We start from the raw sequence: 18,955 nt of genomic DNA, 5'->3' as shown, positions 1-18,955 counted from the left end.
ATTCTTACGTAATTTTTGTTATTTTTTTTTACCTTGCGTAGAATTATAAAACATAACTTTATGTAAATTAATATATGATCTGTTGTTTCAAAGGAGAAGAAAAAAAATGAATTACCGTCGCATTTGATGTCCATAATTAAAGTTTAAGGAGAAAGCAAAAAAAAACAAGAACTTGAAATCTTAAGGCTAAATGTACATAACGTATTGTTAACATAGACTATTATGATATATATACATATATATTAGGGTAGTCCTTATTTAGGGGTCGGACGCATTTTTAATCAGACGCCCCCCAAATCGGCTCCAAATAATTAAAAAAAAATATCCTCTTTTTTCAGATTTTTATCTAGCCTCTAACCCCTCCCCCCGGGGGGTGAATTTCCCCATTTGAAATACACGTGTTTCGGCCATATTCTCAGGATATATTTTTATCTTTTTGTGTTTTGTTGTTAGTGTTCATTGGTCCTACTATATGAAAAAAAATTCACAATATCATACGGATCAATTTAGGCAAATTGCACACCCTTTAACCCTACGAAGCATAGTGGTAACCAACGTTACCACCTCGATTTTCTTGAATTTTTCTAATTTTTTTACTTCTTAACATATTCAGATCCGGTTTTTTGCATTTTTTAGTTACTTTAGTCATAAAAGAACATAAAAATACAATCTAATCGGCATAATTGTTTATAATATAAGTTTTATAAATAAACAAACTAAAAAAAATCACGTTTTTTTCGGCAAAATTCATCCTTATTTCACATTCATATATTCATATATATATGTGAGTATTGTTGTATGCATTTAATGTACATGAACAAAGTCGAAAACAAAAATCTTATACAACTTATATGAACTGTCGATTAAGAATTGTTGCAACAACACCGTCATGTTGATTTGCATTAAAACCGATGCATAATAAGTAACTCACCCTAATGAAGTAAATGACAAAAATATATATATTCCTGTGCGAACAAAGAGGGAGAAAAATAAAATAAAATTTAGATAGATAATAATTAATAATAAATGGCTTATGCGAATCTAATATAACGAATAATTACAAATATACACAATATAGGAGGCATTCCACACCGATTCGATCTGAGTCTGACTCGCGATTTCTTTGATTCAGTTTACAATTTTTTATCCCATTGTTTCAACTTCAAAGGACACTCTGATTTTTTTTAGACTTGACATACTTTGATTCATTCATAATGCTTGAACAAAAACATTGTTAGGCCAAATTCTAAAGTCTGAAAATCATCTAAAAATTTCAGGATTGAGGATAAAAATTTTTGAACCCAAATCCCAAATATTTATTTTATTTTATTTTATCATAGAATATAAATATATTACAATAGATATTCAAGCAGGTATATGGTTAGATGCAATTTAAATATCTGATATTTTTTTTATTCCCGTCCTATGAAAAATGTTCTAGCAAAATTCCAAAGTGATCCGACTTTTGCTTCTAATAAAAAAAAAGTTTATCTAACATAATACAAAAAATTATGAAACGAACGTTGGCCCATTTTGGGTCTAGGCTGGAAAATTTCGATATCTAATAATGAAATTTTGACATTTTTTTTCAAATTTTAGAATTTGGACAAACGATATTTCAATTTTTTAAATTTATAAATGATTCAAAAATTTTATTTAAAAAGTCTGCAACAGATTAGAGTGCGTTTTAGACTTGAAACAACAAGATAAAAAATCGTGGGCCGAATCGCTGAGGTCGAGGGTTTATTCAGATCGAAACTGTGTGAAATGCCTCGTATATACGTGTAATATGAGAATACATATATATCTATATTTAAGAAAATTGAAATATAAATTTAATCTGTGAATATGTTACATTGTGCAAAAATATTTCATTCGTCTACTTGATTGTTATAATTATTTTGACCAAGAAAAAACAACAGTAATATTAATATTGAATATGTAATATTATTGTTTATTGTTTAATCAAAATTAAGTAAGAAGAGAACGAAAAAAGTATGGAAAAAAAGTTCATGTTACTGTGTACAGTATTATTGGAATAAATATGAGAAAAAAAAAAAAGAAAAAAGCGAACTATGATACAACGCCGTTATTCATCCTGATTAAATTACTGGTTTTAACTGCATAGTTTGTTACGAGGTACATACGGACCGTTTTCTTTTCGAATAACATTTATTATCAGTATTGACATTTAGAAAAATATATATAGAATAAAATTATATATCAATATATGTATACATATTTATGCATATGTTGCAAGCAATGTTGAATTCACCGTCCGACGTACAATTACTACTTGCAGTTTCGTCTCTATTTGTGACAGCATGTATAAAAATATATTTTTCACCTAATATAAGAAAGAGTAAAGGAGACTAGGCTGAGATTAATTTTTTTAAATTTCTTTTGTGTGCAAAGCGCACATTTTTGCATATTGTAAATAGTGCCGATTTTGATTTGCGATAGTCGCTTTGATAGTTATATTCAAATTTTATTCACCGACAGAGGTAAAACAAAATTGAAGAGTAAAAATCTTGTGAAATCTCCGATATTTTAGCGGACGAGTCACAAGCGTCGTGACCAGTGTCCGAGTTCTCGAACGTTTTCTTTCAACTTTTTTTTCACCAGCCTATAAAGATCAGTCTTTCTGCTCGTATTTTAATGTCGAACATTTAGATAGATTTTTTTTACCTCTATTTCTAATTCGAATTTCGAATTCATGTACGTTTATACGTTACATTTCTAATAGTTTGTCACTTCCAATGAAAAATTGTTATGTTTTACTAACTTCGGTTTAGTAGCAATAATTAGTTCTGTTTATTTACAATCGCGTTACCATGAAAATCGAATGACACCGTGATAAGAAAAGGAAAAGAAATACATTCCGCCAACTGTTGGATTAATTTTGACACTATTGTTCACATTTGTGCTCCTTATCGCATTGATAATAACGAAAAAACAAAGAGCGGGTTTCGAGGGAAATTTTTCATTGACAGCTACTGAATAAAAACGAATACCAGAAGAAAACTAAGAAGAGCTAGTAACGTAACAACTTGACATACTTATTATTTAAAAACGATACAAAAGGAATATATAACGTAGGTACTAGGGTATATATTAATAACTATATAAAAACAATGATCGGTTAATAAAATAATGTATAAGTTTTATCCAATAAACATACTAGGTCTACATAGTATTTTCAAAGAATTAATAGTCTCTCGTTAAAGTTTAGTTTGACTGAATATATTCTTGCTTTTCTTACCTTTACACTATTGACAAATTATACAAGAATATTTCTAAACATTTTCATATTATTAATAATAATAGTAGTTATAATTCGTGGTTGTTGCACCTCCTTGAACTGTTGAACTCTTTGAATGTATATGTATAGACTTTACTAAACCTAAGTGCTGAATCTGTTTGTCTGAATTCTTGAACCCAAACCGTATCGACTTTGAGTGGAACGATTTAACTTAAAAAGATAAAGACTTTGTCTTTGTGCTCTGCAGAGTATTCTGAACTGTTCTGGAAGATCCACAACTGTTGCGGATACTATCAAGTTAAATGGAAATGAAATTCGACATTTCGGCTTCGATCACATTGTCGAGCTTTGTTAACTGGAGGTATAATTGAAGTTGAAAAAAATAGAAAGACAAATGAAAATAGCAATACTTATTCTAACAGAAAGTGACTAAGAATAACACGAAATCAAGAGCTAATAATTCAACATCTCCATAATAAGTAGTATACCTTACCTACGCGTTGTTAACCACGCTCTGCTCATATATAGAAAAAAAAATGAAAAATTTTCAACAACAAAACTACGTCAATATAGAGCACGAAAAATGACAAAGTAATAGTATCCTACCTAAATAAATAACGAAGACTGCGCTCCGTTAGATATTATATTATACATACAAGTTAAAGAAGTATCTCAAGACTTGTTTTTGAACTAGTACAAGAACTAAAGCAAAAAAAATATATTCATAATGCAATCTTCTACAGAATTAATGTTCGTGGCAGAAAATGTTCGGAGCTATCCTCTGAGTGTAAATTTAAGTTGGTGGCGGGGGGCGCTTCAGCCACCATTTCGGAAAACACGTCTTATTAAATATCTTGTCAACCGTGCATCGCGCAACAGAAAACATAGAAACCGTTTTCGTAGATAATAAAATTCCTTATAATTTTTGTAGGAATTTTTTTCCCTGTATAGGGTTAAGTTTTTGATTTACAGTGCGGTAAACTTTTCCAAATATAGTTATTGCTAAACATATAGTCAACGCTTGATGAAACAGTAAAATTGGTTATACCCAAATTTGTAGAATATACAATTTGCAATGAACTTTATTGCAAAATTTTTCCCGTAAAATTGAGACTTTAAGAACCGCATCGCGATAAACATTTCGTCACGCGAATGCAGATGAATGGAAATATTACTCGTAGTACACGGAGAAAATTTTTATAACACATAAAACGGTAAAAAATGTTCAGAAAAATGGCAATTCTGTGTAGTGAATCTATGAAAATTATAAATCGTGTGGAGAATTTTATTATCTACAAGAACGGATCCTACGGTTTTGGTTGTACGATGCACGAGATATTTGATAAAACGAGTTTTTCGGGATGGTGGCTGCCCCCCCCCCCCCCCCCCCTCCCTTCCGGTAAACTTGATTTACACGAAGAGGATAACCCTGAACATTTTCCGAAATAAATATCAGATCTATACAAGACTGCAGGAAAAAGTATCGGGTTACTGTATTAAACGTGTTTTAAACTTTGCATCATTTAAATAATCGTAGTAAAAACTTTTTGTATAGTAGTAGTAATAATAACAACAATAATAATTATTATAGTAATAATAATAATAATGTTGATGATAATAATAATAATAGTAATATAAGATGACAACAAAGCTTAAAAAAATTTCGATCGGACACTGCAGCGATTTGTATCAGATGAAGTAAAAAGAATAAAGTCTTTACTGTACATAAATTCTTGCCAAAACTTTTCACCACGTACTAAAATAAAGGCACAATTCAATGCTCAATCCAAAATAATATTCATTTTTCAATACACTATTAAAGAACGAAATTTAGAGTGAAAAATTCTGCTCAGTTAACCCAACATACTTATAGAACTCCATAATTTCAAATTTTAATAAAAGAATAGCCGAAGACGTGCAAGATAGTTTATTTGTTACACACATATTTTTGTCTCAAGTTTCCCTTAAAACCATAGAAAACTTGACACAGATACCGCGTCTTTTGCCGCAAGAGTAATTCGATCTGCGATAGACGAGAAGGCCACATTTTGAATAATAAATTTCATCACCTGTACAAAAACCCTTATGGTGTACACTTTGTTCATTTTTTTTTGTAGTATTAAACCGCATTCAGTGTTAAAATAGCAAAGCGCAAAGCCATTCCGGGGCACAAATGACTACCGGATTAGTTAGGCTTTGTTTGTTTTTTTTTCCTTGTACTGCAACCAAAGTATCAGACTTTAGTTATTTACCATCCGACAAAATGGGTCTCTTTATTGGAAATAATTTTCCTCCAACCGTGCCACGGCGGTACATCGCCATCAGAATCGGCAGCCGACTGATCGTGATCGTCGATATTGGAACTGTTTCTATCTTCGTTGAGCTGAGATTGCCATTCCGTTTTAAGATCACGTCCAAAATCCTCCTCCCGTTCTTCGTCGTCCTTGACGTTCTCCTCGTCTTCTTCTTCTTCCTCGTCCTCTTCCTCCAACTCCTCCTCCTCTTCCTCCTCTTCACCATGCGACTCTGAGATATGAACACTTTCCTCGTCTATAGTGTCCCCGAATTTGACAAACTCCATTTTTTGAACGTAGAAATCTTTATCTTCGTTCTCTATGTCCTCGTAGGACAACTCACTGTCCATGTACTGAACGACGTTAGTCTCTTCGCTTGTATACTTGTCGTATTCCTCGTTCACGCCTCGTTTCACGACCCTGCTCACGTACAATATTCTGGGACTATCGCTGGTGCTTCGCCGCCCGTGTTCCGATTCGTCGTTGGGATGAATCCCAGGTTTTATTGGCTTGAATCCGATTGACTCTAGCTGCGCGATCCTGAAGCTTAACTCCGCTGTTTTCACCGGGACAATGGTAGACTGTTTTTGGCTTGGAACGTAGCGTACGAAACCTCTGTTCGAAAGCGAATCCTCGCTTCGCTGATCGTGGAGGCCTGCCAAATCAAGAGGCGATTCCCTGCGATCAGACTTTGCAAAGGCTCGATTACTCGTCGAAGGTTTTATTCGAAGGACTGAATTTTCGACCCTGTCAGTTTCGTCGTCGTCCAACTGGCATTCGACTACGTTTACGCTGCCGCTCTCCGACTTGATCTCGATCAAATCGATCACCTCGTGTTTCACTCTTTTCGATTCAGAATTAGACGAACTACCGAGGTACTCACTGATCAGATATCCAGTGTTTACGTTTGTATCTGATGGACTGTTTCTCTTCGAGCGATAGTTGGCATCGAGATTGCAGATAGGAGATTCCGGAGGATTTGGAATAAGAGAACACTGCACCATGACGCTGATCATTTTCGACTTCGTACGCACCTCAGCTGATCTTTTTTCGACGTTGCAGTTAAGCTGCGCGAATTTTGCTGGCTCTCTCTGAGGCAGCGGCTGTTTACCAGGATTTAAATTTTGTTTAGCCACTCTCTCACTCTTATCCCTCTGATTCTTCGTCTGTAGCGCATAGGTTTCGCCACTCTGAGGCAACGGTCTGCGAATACAAAGTCTCCCGATGGTCAGACTTCTGGGACTTCTTCCGCTCCGCGTTCTGGTCACAGCCTCTCGCCTCGTGGGTCTCGAAGCTACTTCACTGGGCTGTTTCTTGGCCTTTACCATCAAATCTTGTTTACGAATCATCTTCGGCATGTCTGCTATCGCTCTCCTCGCTGTAACGATGTTAGACTTCTTAGCTTTCATTGGTTTTTTTATTTTTGTGACGATTTTTTCTGTTCTACCGATCCGTCGCATCGAAGTACTGTTCTTAATATCCCTGTTGTTGTTGTTGTTGTTGTTATTTGATAGTGATTTCTCCCCTTCCGACTTCTTCCGAAGTTTAAGCTCCTTCATGGAATTCGCTGCATCCGTAATTCGGACAGAAGAATTTGGAATCTGGGCATCCTTACTCATCCGCTTTGGCAAACTCGTCGGGTGCTGAACGGGCTCGGTGTTCCTTCGTTTCCTCGACTGATCCAGGATAGTCGGGCAACTTCTACCGCCACGTAAGTAATCTACGCCCCTCAGCGATCGACCCGATCTTGATTTAGAGATTTGCGATCTGGGGCTCATGTTCATGTCTATGACTAAATTTGCTATTTCCAGCTTGTGTTTGACACGAACTCTCGGCCTTTTCGCCAGTCTGATCTTTTCCGGCGATCTATCTTTCTTCCTGGATACCAGCCCAGATTCCTTGGAACTCGTAACTCCTCCAAGCGGTTTAAGACTCGATAGCTTATTGTTATCGCCAGTAAAGTTTCGAGCTACCGAATCTGCAGTGATATCACGCGCTTCAGAATTTTGAGAAGTTATTTTGGATTCCTGCAACCTTTCCGAAATCAGATTTCCCCGAAAATTCGACACTTTGTCACCTGAAATTCGTTCGCTGTTAGATTTCTCAGTTGATTTTGTCACAAGGGTCTGATCGCTGCGCGGAGATTTTTGAAGACAAGAATCGTCCGTTCTTTCGACAAATTCTGGCTTATGTGACATTGAGGATTTCCTCGCGCCGATCAAGCAGCCGTTCGTTTGAATCTGGTCTTTCAATTGTATACTCGAATCTTTCGTTATTTTTGAACAGTCGACAGTATCAACCGACTTCGCGCTGCTCGATGTGTTATTTTCCTGGTTTTCGCTTATTCTTGGAACAGTTTCATATGCGTCAACTTCTCCATGACTTCTGCAAAACTCAGATCCGCTTTTACGCTTCGTTACTGTATAATGAGCAGCATTGGCATCCACTGCGTCAGGCCATCGCCGATTTCTGTTACTCGGGACGCGAACTTCTCTCGCTCTGCTACCGAGCATGTGCGGTTGTTCGGTAGCTTTGATATCAGGGTTTTTAATCTTTGGCTTTCCGCTGACTTCTACTTTTCCGCTAGACCTTAACCTGTGTGTATGATTCAAATTTGCATCCACCGCTTGTTGATTTCCGATCGAATCTTTGCCGGTGTAAACTATTTCGATAATGTTTTGCTCTCTGCTGTTATCCAGGCATCTGAATTGCCTTGAACGCGACAGTTTCGGCAGATAATTACTACCGATTCTTTCCAAACACAATACAGTTTTGTCGACCATCTTCAACTTTTCACTGGATACATTAAGGACTGTTTCTTTTTCTTGAACAGTTTTCGCTGCTGTTTGCTCACAAAGTTTAGCACAGGATCTGGTTTTCATGCTCAACGGTGTTCGTTTATTTATGGCAGTTTGGACTCCAGTTTTATTTCGATTCGTCGCTATCTGCGACGAATTATCCAGCTCTTCATAATGGACATTCGTTAGTGTGCTTTCCTTGTTATTGTTGCAGGCAGGAAGGGTCTCGACATGGGGGAATCCAATCACAGTACTTATTAGCATCTTTGCCATTGGACTAGTCTTTTCCTCCGTTATTATATCCAGCATTTTCTCAACAGTGAGCGAACTTGCCATTTCCATGGATTCGGACCATGTTTTCCTATCGATGTTCCTCGCCGATACGAATCCCTTGAATGGTGGACTCTCAGAAGGCGAAGGGACCGGAACATCCCTAAGCTTTCTTCTAGCCAACGTTTCTTCAGAAGGAGAATTGTCGTTGACGGTTGATTGAATTCTATTCAAAGCACCAACGGTTTTTCGCACTTCTGTCTCCTCGATTGAAGACGATATATGAGATTTACACTCTCGACTATTTTTCTTATTTCTCCTTTCTCTTTGCCGAGGTTTCAGAAGCGCTTCCCTTTCATTCATCGCCTTATTTACAAAACTTTGACGATTTTGTTCAACCTTTTCGTCGTGCAGTTCCGACCCCTCTGTCAATTGCGTAGCGTATGAGTGTTCCACAGTTAATTGCGGGTTTTGTTGATGGGTCAGCGACGAAATTTCTCTTTCATTACAAACTTCGTCAAGATTCAGCTTCTTCATACCGCTGATTGACTCGACTCGCTCCATTTTCACACTCGAAATCGTCCGGCTACTGCTGCCGGGCGACGAATCAACTCCTGCGAAGTGGAGCTGTCTAGTAGGAACAATGTGCATGCGCGGTTTGAACCCACCACTTCCGCCGCCGCTGTAAGTCGCGATGTTAGAACCACGCTGCTTAATGTTGTGAGAAGAATCGTACAAATCGTATCGAATCGATATGTTCGTGTTCTGGAGTCGCGTGCCCTGAGACTTTACTCTCTCTTCTTCAACCAGTTCGTTTCGTGGCTGTATTTCACTGGACGGTTTGTTACTGGACTCAGAAATTAGTTGTTTACTGTCGGGTTTGTTGTTTGGTGCTTTTTTGGATACACGTCTCGTAACAATCGTGCTACCTTGAACATTTGTATGATCGTCCGAGACAGTTTTTCTACCTGGTAAAACTGTCACTGTTGTCGTGATATCAGGTCTGCTCGAATTACCTGCTCTTCCGACTGGGGATCTTTCTTCTTTGGATAAACTTTGTTTCTCTTTCTCCACAGATTTAGTAGCTTTACTCAGATTATCGTTGCAAGGTGCGTGCAGTTGCGACTGGAAACAAAATACGATTGCTAACAAAATTTATCCAGATATTTTCCAACAGAAATTCATTCACAGATACCACTGTGACTTACATTTAGTAAAAATTTCAACCAATGTCTATGTACCTTGGACGAGCAAATAAGCATTCACAGAAAAAAATATCATAATAATCAAATTACCATTTTCCCATCTCTGCCCTGAAACTTCTTCATAGAAATACATCGAGATATAATCGTATCATTGGTATTGGCGCCTGGTTCAACGCCTCTGTCACAAGGAGTCTGCAATTTCCAGGGTGGGGGATCCTGGTGCAGAAGTCGTCTCAGTGCAAATTTATAGCACTTTAAACCTGTTTCCGGAGATACACCAATCCAGCATTTTACGACAACATACAAGCCATCGTAGCGATAACCCGTCTTTGGCGAGTATTCATTGGATAAATTGTAGCTTCTAATTATGCGTATCGGCACCTGATTCTCCAAGCTCAAGATCAAGGACCTGGTCTCTGGATTTTCCTCTTTGCTCTTAAGATATCCTCGCCTACCAATGTATCCTTGCTTCTCAGCGCTTGCCTCAGATGTGAAGCTCAATATGTCTCCCAAGTCAACGTCCTCGTCTGAATGGGAGGTGCAGACAGAAACTGCCCCTACTGGGCCGCATTGCACGCTCAAACTGAAAGGATCATGCATGTGATCTCTCGAACAGTCCATCCTTATTCCCCACCAAGAACCGCATGGGACTCCTGGTATAGGACCGTAAAGGCATCCTGTCACCTAGAGAAAAAATTATTTTTCACTTGGTTAATCGAACAGAAAAAAACTAGCTGAAAGTGTTTGCTTTGTGTGAAAATATTCTCCAAATAAATTAGTTCCATAAAGAAAAACTTCAGCTAAAACTTGAAAATCCAATTTCATTTATTCATCCAAAACATCAATTTTTGTCAACATGATTCAGGGTAAATTTTCACTGATTTTGGTACTAGTACTAGATTATTAAGGTATTTTTTCATCTTTTTTTATTTCAAGATAAGAAAAATAAAGATAACAATGTTATATAATCAAAACGTAAAAAATGTTATATTATGACATTGTGGCAGAGGATGTAAACATAGCACATCATCATTTGAACGGACTATTTGGCATTGGTACAGAAAATTCAGAATGTGCAGTATAATAATAATAAAAAAGTAGAAAATAATCAGAAGTCATAATAGCAAAAAATTCATTTCTCTACGACTTGTTAAGATTTCGTAATTTATTCGATAGGCGATTTGAGCGATTGTTTATCTAGCAGCGATTACCTACGACCATTGCGTCTTCATAAACAAAAATCTCCGAATTAGACAACAGAGTTGCGATGTCAATAGGAACGTAATTTGAGGTTATGACGCGGGGGATTTCGATAGCGCTGACAGCCGTTTAGCTCACCTTTATGTTGTGCCAATCTGGTTCATAGCTGTGCATGTAATTTACAATTTCTCTCGCATTCTCAGCGTTCAATTTATCGAATAGTTTGTCGAGTTTTTCTTTGCTGGGTTCGACGAACTGAAAAATGCGGCAGAACAATTACGATTTAATCGATCTTAGCGATACGGATTCAATGATAAAAAATTTTCTACGCATAGTTTACACTTTACGCAATTGATCTTCACCTCGTTATTTCTCGCTAATTCACTCAGTACTTGTTTATTTTCATCAATTGTATTCACTCGTTCAATTAGACCTCCGACCATCATCGCCATTTTGATAATTCTACCAGCTATCACTTTGCCTCTCTGAAGTTGTAGAGATTGGCTTCGGCGACAACGTGAATGTAGCTATTATTGCGTACTTTAAATCAGTTCGTTATGCATTCGGTGAAAAGTTTGTGGATAATGAGAGACGTTCGATTTTTTGTCAACTTGTCATTCGTGGGAACCACAAAGTAATAGTAACTTCGTGATGGGAACGAAAATATACCAGACTTATTCCATGCGGTAATATTCAGTCAATAATAGTAAATTCAAAAACAAATATTTTATATATATTATCCTCATAATAACATATCCCACGGGAATGTTTTTATACAATATTATAATTTACACAACAGAGCTTCAAGCAGCACCATTCTCAACACAGCATTAATTATAATGTATCACAGAACAGTACGAGAAATGAAACGGAATGACCGTAAGATTACAAATAGTTTGCTAGTTCCTTACTTTCTGCATTTTTCTGGTTTTCCATGCATGTTTATCATCCTGTTCACAAATTTCACAAATTCTTGATTGCACTAGTCTTGTGAATTGTGGGCATTGAACAAAAACATAAGCGTGATGATACGCGAATGCTGAGTTAATTATTCCTGATAATTTCAGCCAAACCTTAAGGTAGAGGAAAAAAAAAATAATACCATTTGATTATTTGGTACATAACCATGGCTGTTTCTATTATAACTCGCTATTCAATGCATGACCAAATCAATATGTATAATTGTGTTACAATTAGCAAATAAATTGCGATTCGACCTACGATGACATAGTCGATACATTTGAATTTGTATCTGAATTACAGCCGTTGTCAGTTCCTTGGAATAAATATTTAAAATGCTGTACATATGTTTGACAATGTTCCCCTCTTGTGAAAGCAGTTGTGTTATGGAGTCTCAAATTGCGATTTTCGAAGAATTTATAAACGGAGTGAAACAACTTAGGATCGTTCGAGGTCTTTGCTGCTTCCAAAAATTTGCGAGCAGAAACCTGATCGATTATTCCGACCGATCTGACATACCTGTAATGGAAAGATATGTATTTTCTCCAGGCGGATCACCTTGAAATATGAAATTTCATTTTTACAATTGTAAGATGCATTTTCAAGGGTGTTCAGCTCACCGTAATGCCGGTAATATGTGTCCTTTGGATAGCAAGACTTCCATTATTTCTTCGTGAGCATTTCCTAATCGCTTGAGCATATCTAGCGCAAGTTGGTGAGCAGCTGGATAGAGACTTTCCAAAGACAGTAGAAGACAGGCGAGTGGTTTTGAGTCAGCGACAACGTGATACTGTAGCAACTGATGCAGCTGATAGTAAGCCTTCCGGTGAACCAAAGTCGTGATTACCAATTCATGGAGGTAGTGCTGAACAGGTATATCATGATCGGCCAGAGACCTGAGGAAAAAAAATCGGAGAAAGTTCATTGAGAGATTTTATACCCAGGGAGCTATACGCTGAAAAAAAAAAACTCTTTTCAAACTACACTTTTCGTCAAGGCATGTACCTAATGTATTCCAACAGTATCCAAACCACCATTTTTGGCTCTGTCGTGTCCTCGGGAAACTTTGACAATATGTAAGTGTACATATCGCTCTGATCAATTATTTGTTTGTATTTAATGTTTTCTGACACTGTGGCGACACCTTTGGACCCAATTTGCAGCGGCGTTCCCATCTGTCGATTGATCGATAGAAGATGAATGTGCAATGGGTTTTTTATCGCTATTATTCATCACAATGGTCACTTACTTGGCTTTGCAACTCATTTTCGAGGTGGTTACGATAAACAGTGTTCAACTTATCAAAAATCGTTGACATGTACAACAAGCTTGACGGTAGCTGAGTAACATTTTCCTTCAGAACTTGCATCAAAACCTGCTTGGAATCATTTCGTTGCATTAAAAACTCAACGAGCAGTACTTTGTCGGGGATTAATTTTACCAACGATTCAAGTCGCAGCTTAACAAACCTGTGAATTAATCGACAACTTCTTTACTCCATGCACCTTTTAAACTCCTAGATTGAAAACAAGTTGAATATTTTTCTCATAAACTTACCAAAGGCATCCTAATTTTGCATCGATTATTATATTTGGTTGAAAAACAACCCAGCCAGGGGAATCTAAGAGAAATTAAGTAAAACGCTTGCTGATCAATGTTGTTATTTTTATAATCATTATCTTTTTTTCAAAAGGATACAAAGTAGACAGGGCTGAGATAATTGCTCTAGCAGAGTCGTGCCAGGGACCTTCAAACTGTATGGTCTTATCGGCTTGGGTGCAGCTATACTGGTATGATGCATCACAGTGCCGTCGCTCACTCCCGGCAATTTAATGTCAAAAATCATCGAAGTCTGTAATTTATCAATCAATTACTCTCGAGATAAAACTCAAAGACTGCCATGTTTCAATGGTAAGAAAAAGTGCTTCGAATTGGTTCACAATCAGTAATGAAAAATGATGCTAAACTGCTTCTATAAAATAAGCAGTACATATCAGCAGATTTATTTCCTACCAGTCAATAGTCTGAAAAAAAAACCGTTTTCAAAAAGGTAGTTCTTTGTGAACAAGACTTACTTCGGATGCTTGGTGATGCACAATTATAAGATTGTCGATAACATTGATTGCGAATCGGCCACTAGTGTCGAGTTTTAAAATGTGGCTCTTCTTTATCGTGAGCATTCTGAAACATTGGATTATCAATGAATCATTGAGAGTACTTTGAAAGAGGTAAAATCGGAGAAAAAGCAAATTACAAAATTACTTATGCACTGTGTAGACGTAGACTTGAGCCGTACCAAGGCTTCGATTGATTCCTGGTTGATGGCGCAGCACAATTATTGATGGGGTTCCGTAAAGAACTGCCAACGCTACATCTCTCTCCGAAACTGCGAGCTTCCCAGGTTTCGTGGCTCCAGCCTCCACTGAAACAATGCAATATCTATCTCCGTTAATCGGCTAATCAATCTCCAAAGTTAATCCCGAGAAGTTTGTCTCACTTTCAAATTTGGTGAGCTTGTGCAAGTTTCCAGGAGTGATATGCAGCGCTTGCATTTGGTTGCCGATGGTACCAGACGAGAGGAGAACGAGGTAGCTTTGAGGGCAGAAGACAAACCAATTGACTCCCAAACTGAGGGATTTCAGTGCTTTGACAGTTCGCTTCTCTGGAACCACCTAAAAAATATAGAGTATTATTGATCTAACATCTACACAGACTTATATGGTGCTTTTTACAGTGATCACACATAGAGGAAAAGTAGGTAGAAAAAAATCTCTGCCTGATATTCACCAAAAACAGTTCCACTCCGTGATCTGTGACGAATAAAATTTCATTGCTGTGTGTCCAGACGAAGCCTAAGATAGAGGCATTCTTTCCTTTACAAGTCTGCGAGTATTCCACATTGTCCAATCCGGAGGCCGATGAGTAATTGATGAACTCGACAGAAGTATTAGTCCGTTGTATAGCAAGGATGTTCATGTCGAGCGAGAACTTGATTGAGATTATGGGACCCTTGTCTTCCATTCTGAAATTCAAATTGTGCTCGGGACCCTTGACCAGGACCCCGATAACGCCCTCTGAACGAACAGCGAATACCTACAGCATGAATTTTGCAGCTGTCAAGGGGCTATCAAACGAGGGATAATCCATCATTAATATTTTAGGTTATCAATGCAGTTTAAGAAAATCCAAATAAAGAGACCTGCTTGTTCGTGTCATCGAAGAAAACATTTGTCAACGGGCTGATCGATTCGAATCTCACAGGATCAGGCGACAATTCGAGGTAATAATCATCGTTTCCTTCACTACTTGTTGATTCCATTTTCCGCTATTTGACAGCTCGCAGAAGACTAACAACAACCTGATTCACACGTATCAGTAAATTCGCTTACACAGCAAAAGCCACGTCATTGGTCATTTCCAATTTACTCGAAGATACAATTGGCTGAAAACATTAGGGCTCCTGCGACTTGTCATTAACGAAACTACCTATGGATGACGGTCGGTGAGAAAGGTACAACTGCAATCGTCGCTATATGGTAGGTGACGATTTGTGCAATGGTAGCGTCGTCTAGCGGAGATTGAAGATTCTAATAAAACTGGGCCTCATCATCATCACATTCTAATGCCATCATGGTGACAATCGACGTAACCTACGTGTGTTGAAGATCATCCCATAAATTCTGCAATATAGAGGTGAGTCATTGCAAAATATCAACGGTTTTTACGATTAAGTAATGTGATTCGCCGTTAACGGTTCCGATTAAGTATCGTGGTTACAAATGTCCCGGTACTTGGAGCGTAGGTACAGACTCCGCGATGTTCTAACCTCTAATTGCGATCCCACGACAATTTATTGATGATCACTAATCAACCGGGGAATTTTCAGTTTTCCAATGATTTTTCTTATCCCCATGATAATTTTTCCCAACTATCAGCTTTGTTGCCGTTTAAATAATATCAATATATTTCTAGTCATTTAGTTGTCACAAAGATCGTTCTTATTTCATTCTTACAGTAAACGATACTATAACTTGTATTGAATCGAATGATAATAAAAAAGAACTTCTACAAAACATAGAATATTGCTTGTATATAACGGCGCAATCACAAAATAGGATAAAAATGAATAAATGTTTTTTTCGTTTCATTTATGAAGCTTTGTTCACTCGTTTTCAGATCGTTGTGCAATGGCTGATGAGCAGATGCCAAAAATCCATGAAGGGAAAAACTTTCGTAAACTAACGCTTGTCGAACAAGAGTACATGCGACTTATAGAAGAGAGGAATCTTGAGAGAGTGGCCAGCTTGAAACGAATGCAAAGAAACAACAGATATACCGGTCTAGCGCTAGGAGCATTGGTTCTAGGAATATACGGGTACTCCATGTATGCAGTTCGCCAGGAAAATTTCCTTGATGATTTCGAAGAGCCAGTAAAAACGACAGAATAACAATTATCGAGAAGACAACGATAATATAGGATTAGATATATTCATAGGTTGTTACGATCTAACATTGAAAAAATATACAGAAAATAATAAGTTCACACCAAAATGACCATTCTAAGATTACCTCCGTTGCCCACAATAAGAGATTTGGTTAAACTGTATCGCCTTCAAGCGCGTAAACAGTTGTCCCAAAACTTTTTAATGGACGAACGTCTCACAGATAAAATCATCAAAACAGCAGGTAGAATAAAAGATGGACATATATTGGAAGTCGGACCTGGACCAGGGGGATTGACGCGATCCATAATGAGAAAGTATCCACAGAGGTTAATAGTAGTTGAGAAAGACAATAGATTTTTGCCTACGTTGCAGCTACTCCAAGAAACATTTCAAAACGTCAATGGCGAAATGGAAATAATCATAGGAGATATATTGAATGTAAATTTGAACTTGTTTCCTGAGTGTGAGAAAAAAAGCTGGGAAGATATTCCACCAAGGATTCATTTGATCGGTAATCTACCATTCAGCGTATCGACTCATCTTATTATCGTCTGGCTTAAAGCTATCTCTGAGAAAAGTGGACCGTGGGCCATGGGAAGAACCAAAATGACACTCACATTTCAAAAGGAAGTTGCTGAACGCCTCGTCTCAGAAGCATACGCTCGGGATCGCTGCAGATTGTCAGTCATGGCACAGACTTGGACCAAACCGCATCTAAAGTTTGTCATTCCCGGTGAGTAAACATTTTGGTTTTGCTAGTACTGTATTAATTTAAAGCAGAGACGTTTTTATGCTTATATTTTTGGATGGATCGACTCAGAATTCACTCAAAAATTCCTCATCTCATTACCACCTGTTTTGCTGCAGGCAAAGCATTTGTTCCACAGCCTGACGTGGATGTCGGGGTTGTGACATTTACACCGCTGGTACAGCCTGGTACAAACCATGAATTTGATTTATTTGAAAAAGTTACCCGGCACATGTTCAGTTTTCGTCAGAAATACGTTATCAAATGTATAGAGTGAGTATACTGGAATTTGATAAACGCATGTTGAACATATGCCTCAACTTTAATTGTAGATCGTTTATCTCAGAGACTTGTCCCAGTTCCTAATTCATTTATTAGCCTCATCAATTCTTGTTAAAGATTATTTACTTCTTTTTCAGAACTCTGTTTCCGACCTCTTGTCAAAAGGAGCTTGGAATGATGATGGCAAAGCTGGCCGAAATTGACCCCACGACAAGACCGTTCATGCTTGAAGTCGCGGAAATAGATCGCCTGTGTACAGCGTACAAATACTTGTGTGAAAAGCATCCCGGCATAGAGTCTTACAATTACAGAGCTAGTAACAAATTATTAGCGTATCGTTATACATCTGACGTTAGAGTCGATAAAGTTAGCGCCAATTCAATGTAGAAACATTGCTTGACAGGTGTGGTGGGCAAGTATCGCTCAAATTGTTGATCAAATTACAAAGATCGACCACAGCGATATTCAGTTACAATTGTAGTTAGTGTCAATATCAGTGAATTGTAGCCGTAGTTAGTGATTAAAAAAATCGCTATATCAAACTATATATGGAAATGTATTTTAACTTGCATTTACTTTATGCGCTGTTCTCTTTATCCAAAATAAATTGACGGTTTAACTAAACGCTGGATCCAATCTTCATTATATCATCTCCATTGTCAACTTATTGTTAATTGAAGCGTGATTAATCAGGTACTTATTGATTGTTTTGTCGAGATTTTGAAAGCGTTGGACGATGGTTGAATTATCACGTTTCAATATCGATAATTAAATCTGTAATTTGTAGTTTATTTAATCAGTTTGTAATAAGGTCTTCATACTTTTATGCGGAAATTTCTACATCAGGATTATTCATTATATACATAAAAAAGGAAAGAAAAGAAAAGAGAAGAACCTTATAGATTAAATAAGATTTATATTACAGTATACGAAATCGTGTTAGGGTAGGTATACGATTACGTACAATAAAGAGGCGTCGAATACAAGTAATGACATAAATGAAAATTGAAATACGAGTTACCCTGTTTCGCGGCTCTCAATTTACATTCGGTTCTTTGCACGCCAATAAAAAATTCCTAAGCTTAATTACCCCGATTGTTATTGTTACAAATCTACAGCAATCGCGATTGAAAGAAAGGCTCTCTCGTGACCGTAATTACAATTTTCTCGGCACAAGGCGAGTTCGATTCTGCAGAATCCCCTTCTTTCATTATTATAAGATATCGTGGCTTATTCTACCGCTACATTTATGTGCTCACATTTTGTATATCCGATTGCAACTACGTAACGTATTACAGACTACATCTATCATTATGAATCCCAATACACCAGTCAATATCACAGCTACTCATCGATTTTAGGAAAATTAGAATATTAAATAATTTTACAGTATACACATGTATACATGATAATTATAATAAGGAATATATTAAATCGTATTAGGAATCGCTTATCCTATTATTATATATATCTATATGTATATATCTATAT

At 37.2% G+C, this 18,955-nt stretch overlaps 4 protein-coding genes across 6 annotated transcripts; 2 read left to right on the top strand and 2 right to left on the bottom strand.

Moving 5' to 3' along the window:
- Window positions 1-746: 746 nt before the first annotated feature.
- LOC138190896 (uncharacterized) lies at window positions 747-11,593 on the bottom strand. 2 transcript variants are annotated; one of them, XM_069135550.1, is made up of 4 exons: window positions 11,392-11,593; window positions 11,168-11,284; window positions 9,920-10,513; window positions 747-9,749 (listed from the first exon to the last, which is right to left on the bottom strand). In XM_069135550.1, exons 1-4 carry the CDS (start codon window positions 11,479-11,481, stop codon window positions 5,511-5,513), a joined length of 5,040 nt encoding a protein of 1,679 aa, XP_068991651.1. In that variant the 5' UTR covers window positions 11,482-11,593; the 3' UTR covers window positions 747-5,510. The 2 variants fall into 2 exon arrangements, with proteins under 2 accessions (XP_068991651.1, XP_068991652.1); XM_069135551.1 differs by lacking the exons at window positions 11,168-11,284; window positions 11,392-11,593 and having other exon boundaries at window positions 9,920-10,089; window positions 10,211-10,330.
- Window positions 11,594-11,740: 147 nt separating this feature from the next.
- Window positions 11,741-15,488, bottom strand: Bulli (regulator of MON1-CCZ1 complex protein bulli). 2 transcript variants are annotated; one of them, XM_046624536.2, is made up of 12 exons: window positions 15,189-15,488; window positions 14,777-15,082; window positions 14,487-14,661; window positions 14,252-14,411; window positions 14,065-14,170; window positions 13,688-13,841; window positions 13,547-13,610; window positions 13,239-13,458; window positions 12,995-13,164; window positions 12,610-12,885; window positions 12,251-12,508; window positions 11,741-12,102 (listed from the first exon to the last, which is right to left on the bottom strand). In XM_046624536.2, the coding sequence occupies exons 1-12, from the start codon at window positions 15,306-15,308 to the stop codon at window positions 12,093-12,095; spliced, it is 2,019 nt and encodes a 672-aa protein (XP_046480492.1). In that variant the 5' UTR covers window positions 15,309-15,488; the 3' UTR covers window positions 11,741-12,092. The 2 variants fall into 2 exon arrangements, with proteins under 2 accessions (XP_046480492.1, XP_046480493.1); XM_046624537.2 differs by having other exon boundaries at window positions 14,777-15,113; window positions 15,189-15,487.
- Window positions 15,489-15,530: 42 nt separating this feature from the next.
- LOC124218110 (Coiled-coil domain containing 56) lies at window positions 15,531-16,437 on the top strand. Its single transcript, XM_046624539.2, has 2 exons — window positions 15,531-15,682; window positions 16,166-16,437. Exon 2 carries the CDS (start codon window positions 16,177-16,179, stop codon window positions 16,435-16,437), a length of 261 nt encoding a protein of 86 aa, XP_046480495.1. The 5' UTR covers window positions 15,531-15,682; window positions 16,166-16,176.
- A 102-nt stretch (window positions 16,438-16,539) lies between these two features.
- On the top strand, window positions 16,540-18,088 carry mtTFB1 (mitochondrial transcription factor B1). The gene is made up of 3 exons (XM_046624538.1): window positions 16,540-17,167; window positions 17,302-17,455; window positions 17,602-18,088. The coding sequence occupies exons 1-3, from the start codon at window positions 16,540-16,542 to the stop codon at window positions 17,849-17,851; spliced, it is 1,032 nt and encodes a 343-aa protein (XP_046480494.1). The 3' UTR covers window positions 17,852-18,088.
- The last annotated feature ends 867 nt before the right edge of the window (window positions 18,089-18,955 follow it).

The sequence above is a fragment of the Neodiprion pinetum genome, chromosome 4 (assembly GCF_021155775.2).
Source record: "Neodiprion pinetum isolate iyNeoPine1 chromosome 4, iyNeoPine1.2, whole genome shotgun sequence".
Taxonomy (NCBI): Eukaryota; Metazoa; Arthropoda; class Insecta; order Hymenoptera; family Diprionidae; genus Neodiprion; species Neodiprion pinetum.
This window is presented reverse-complemented; position numbering and strand designations above follow the sequence as displayed.

Bases quoted from the DNA above. Each gene is read 5' to 3' on its own strand.
- LOC138190896 (XM_069135550.1), bottom strand. From the start codon at position 11,481: ATGGCGATGATGGTCGGAGGTCTAATTGAACGAGTGAATACAATTGAT. The intron at 11,285-11,391 runs GTGAAGATCAAT...CGCATTTTTCAG, and splicing joins AATTAGCGAGAAATAACGAG to TTCGTCGAACCCAGCAAAGA. The intron at 9,750-9,919 runs GTAATTTGATTA...TTTTGTTTCCAG, and splicing joins AGGGCAGAGATGGGAAAATG to TCGCAACTGCACGCACCTTG.
- Bulli (XM_046624536.2), bottom strand. From the start codon at position 15,308: ATGGAATCAACAAGTAGTGAAGGAAACGATGATTATTACCTCGAATTG. The intron at 13,165-13,238 runs GTAAGTGACCAT...ATCAATCGACAG, and splicing joins AAAATGAGTTGCAAAGCCAA to ATGGGAACGCCGCTGCAAAT. The intron at 12,509-12,609 runs GTGAGCTGAACA...TTTCCATTACAG, and splicing joins CACATATTACCGGCATTACG to GTATGTCAGATCGGTCGGAA.
- LOC124218110 (XM_046624539.2), top strand. From the start codon at position 16,177: ATGGCTGATGAGCAGATGCCAAAAATCCATGAAGGGAAAAACTTTCGT.
- mtTFB1 (XM_046624538.1), top strand. From the start codon at position 16,540: ATGACCATTCTAAGATTACCTCCGTTGCCCACAATAAGAGATTTGGTT. The intron at 17,168-17,301 runs GTGAGTAAACAT...GTTTTGCTGCAG, and splicing joins TCTAAAGTTTGTCATTCCCG to GCAAAGCATTTGTTCCACAG. The intron at 17,456-17,601 runs GTGAGTATACTG...CTTCTTTTTCAG, and splicing joins TACGTTATCAAATGTATAGA to AACTCTGTTTCCGACCTCTT.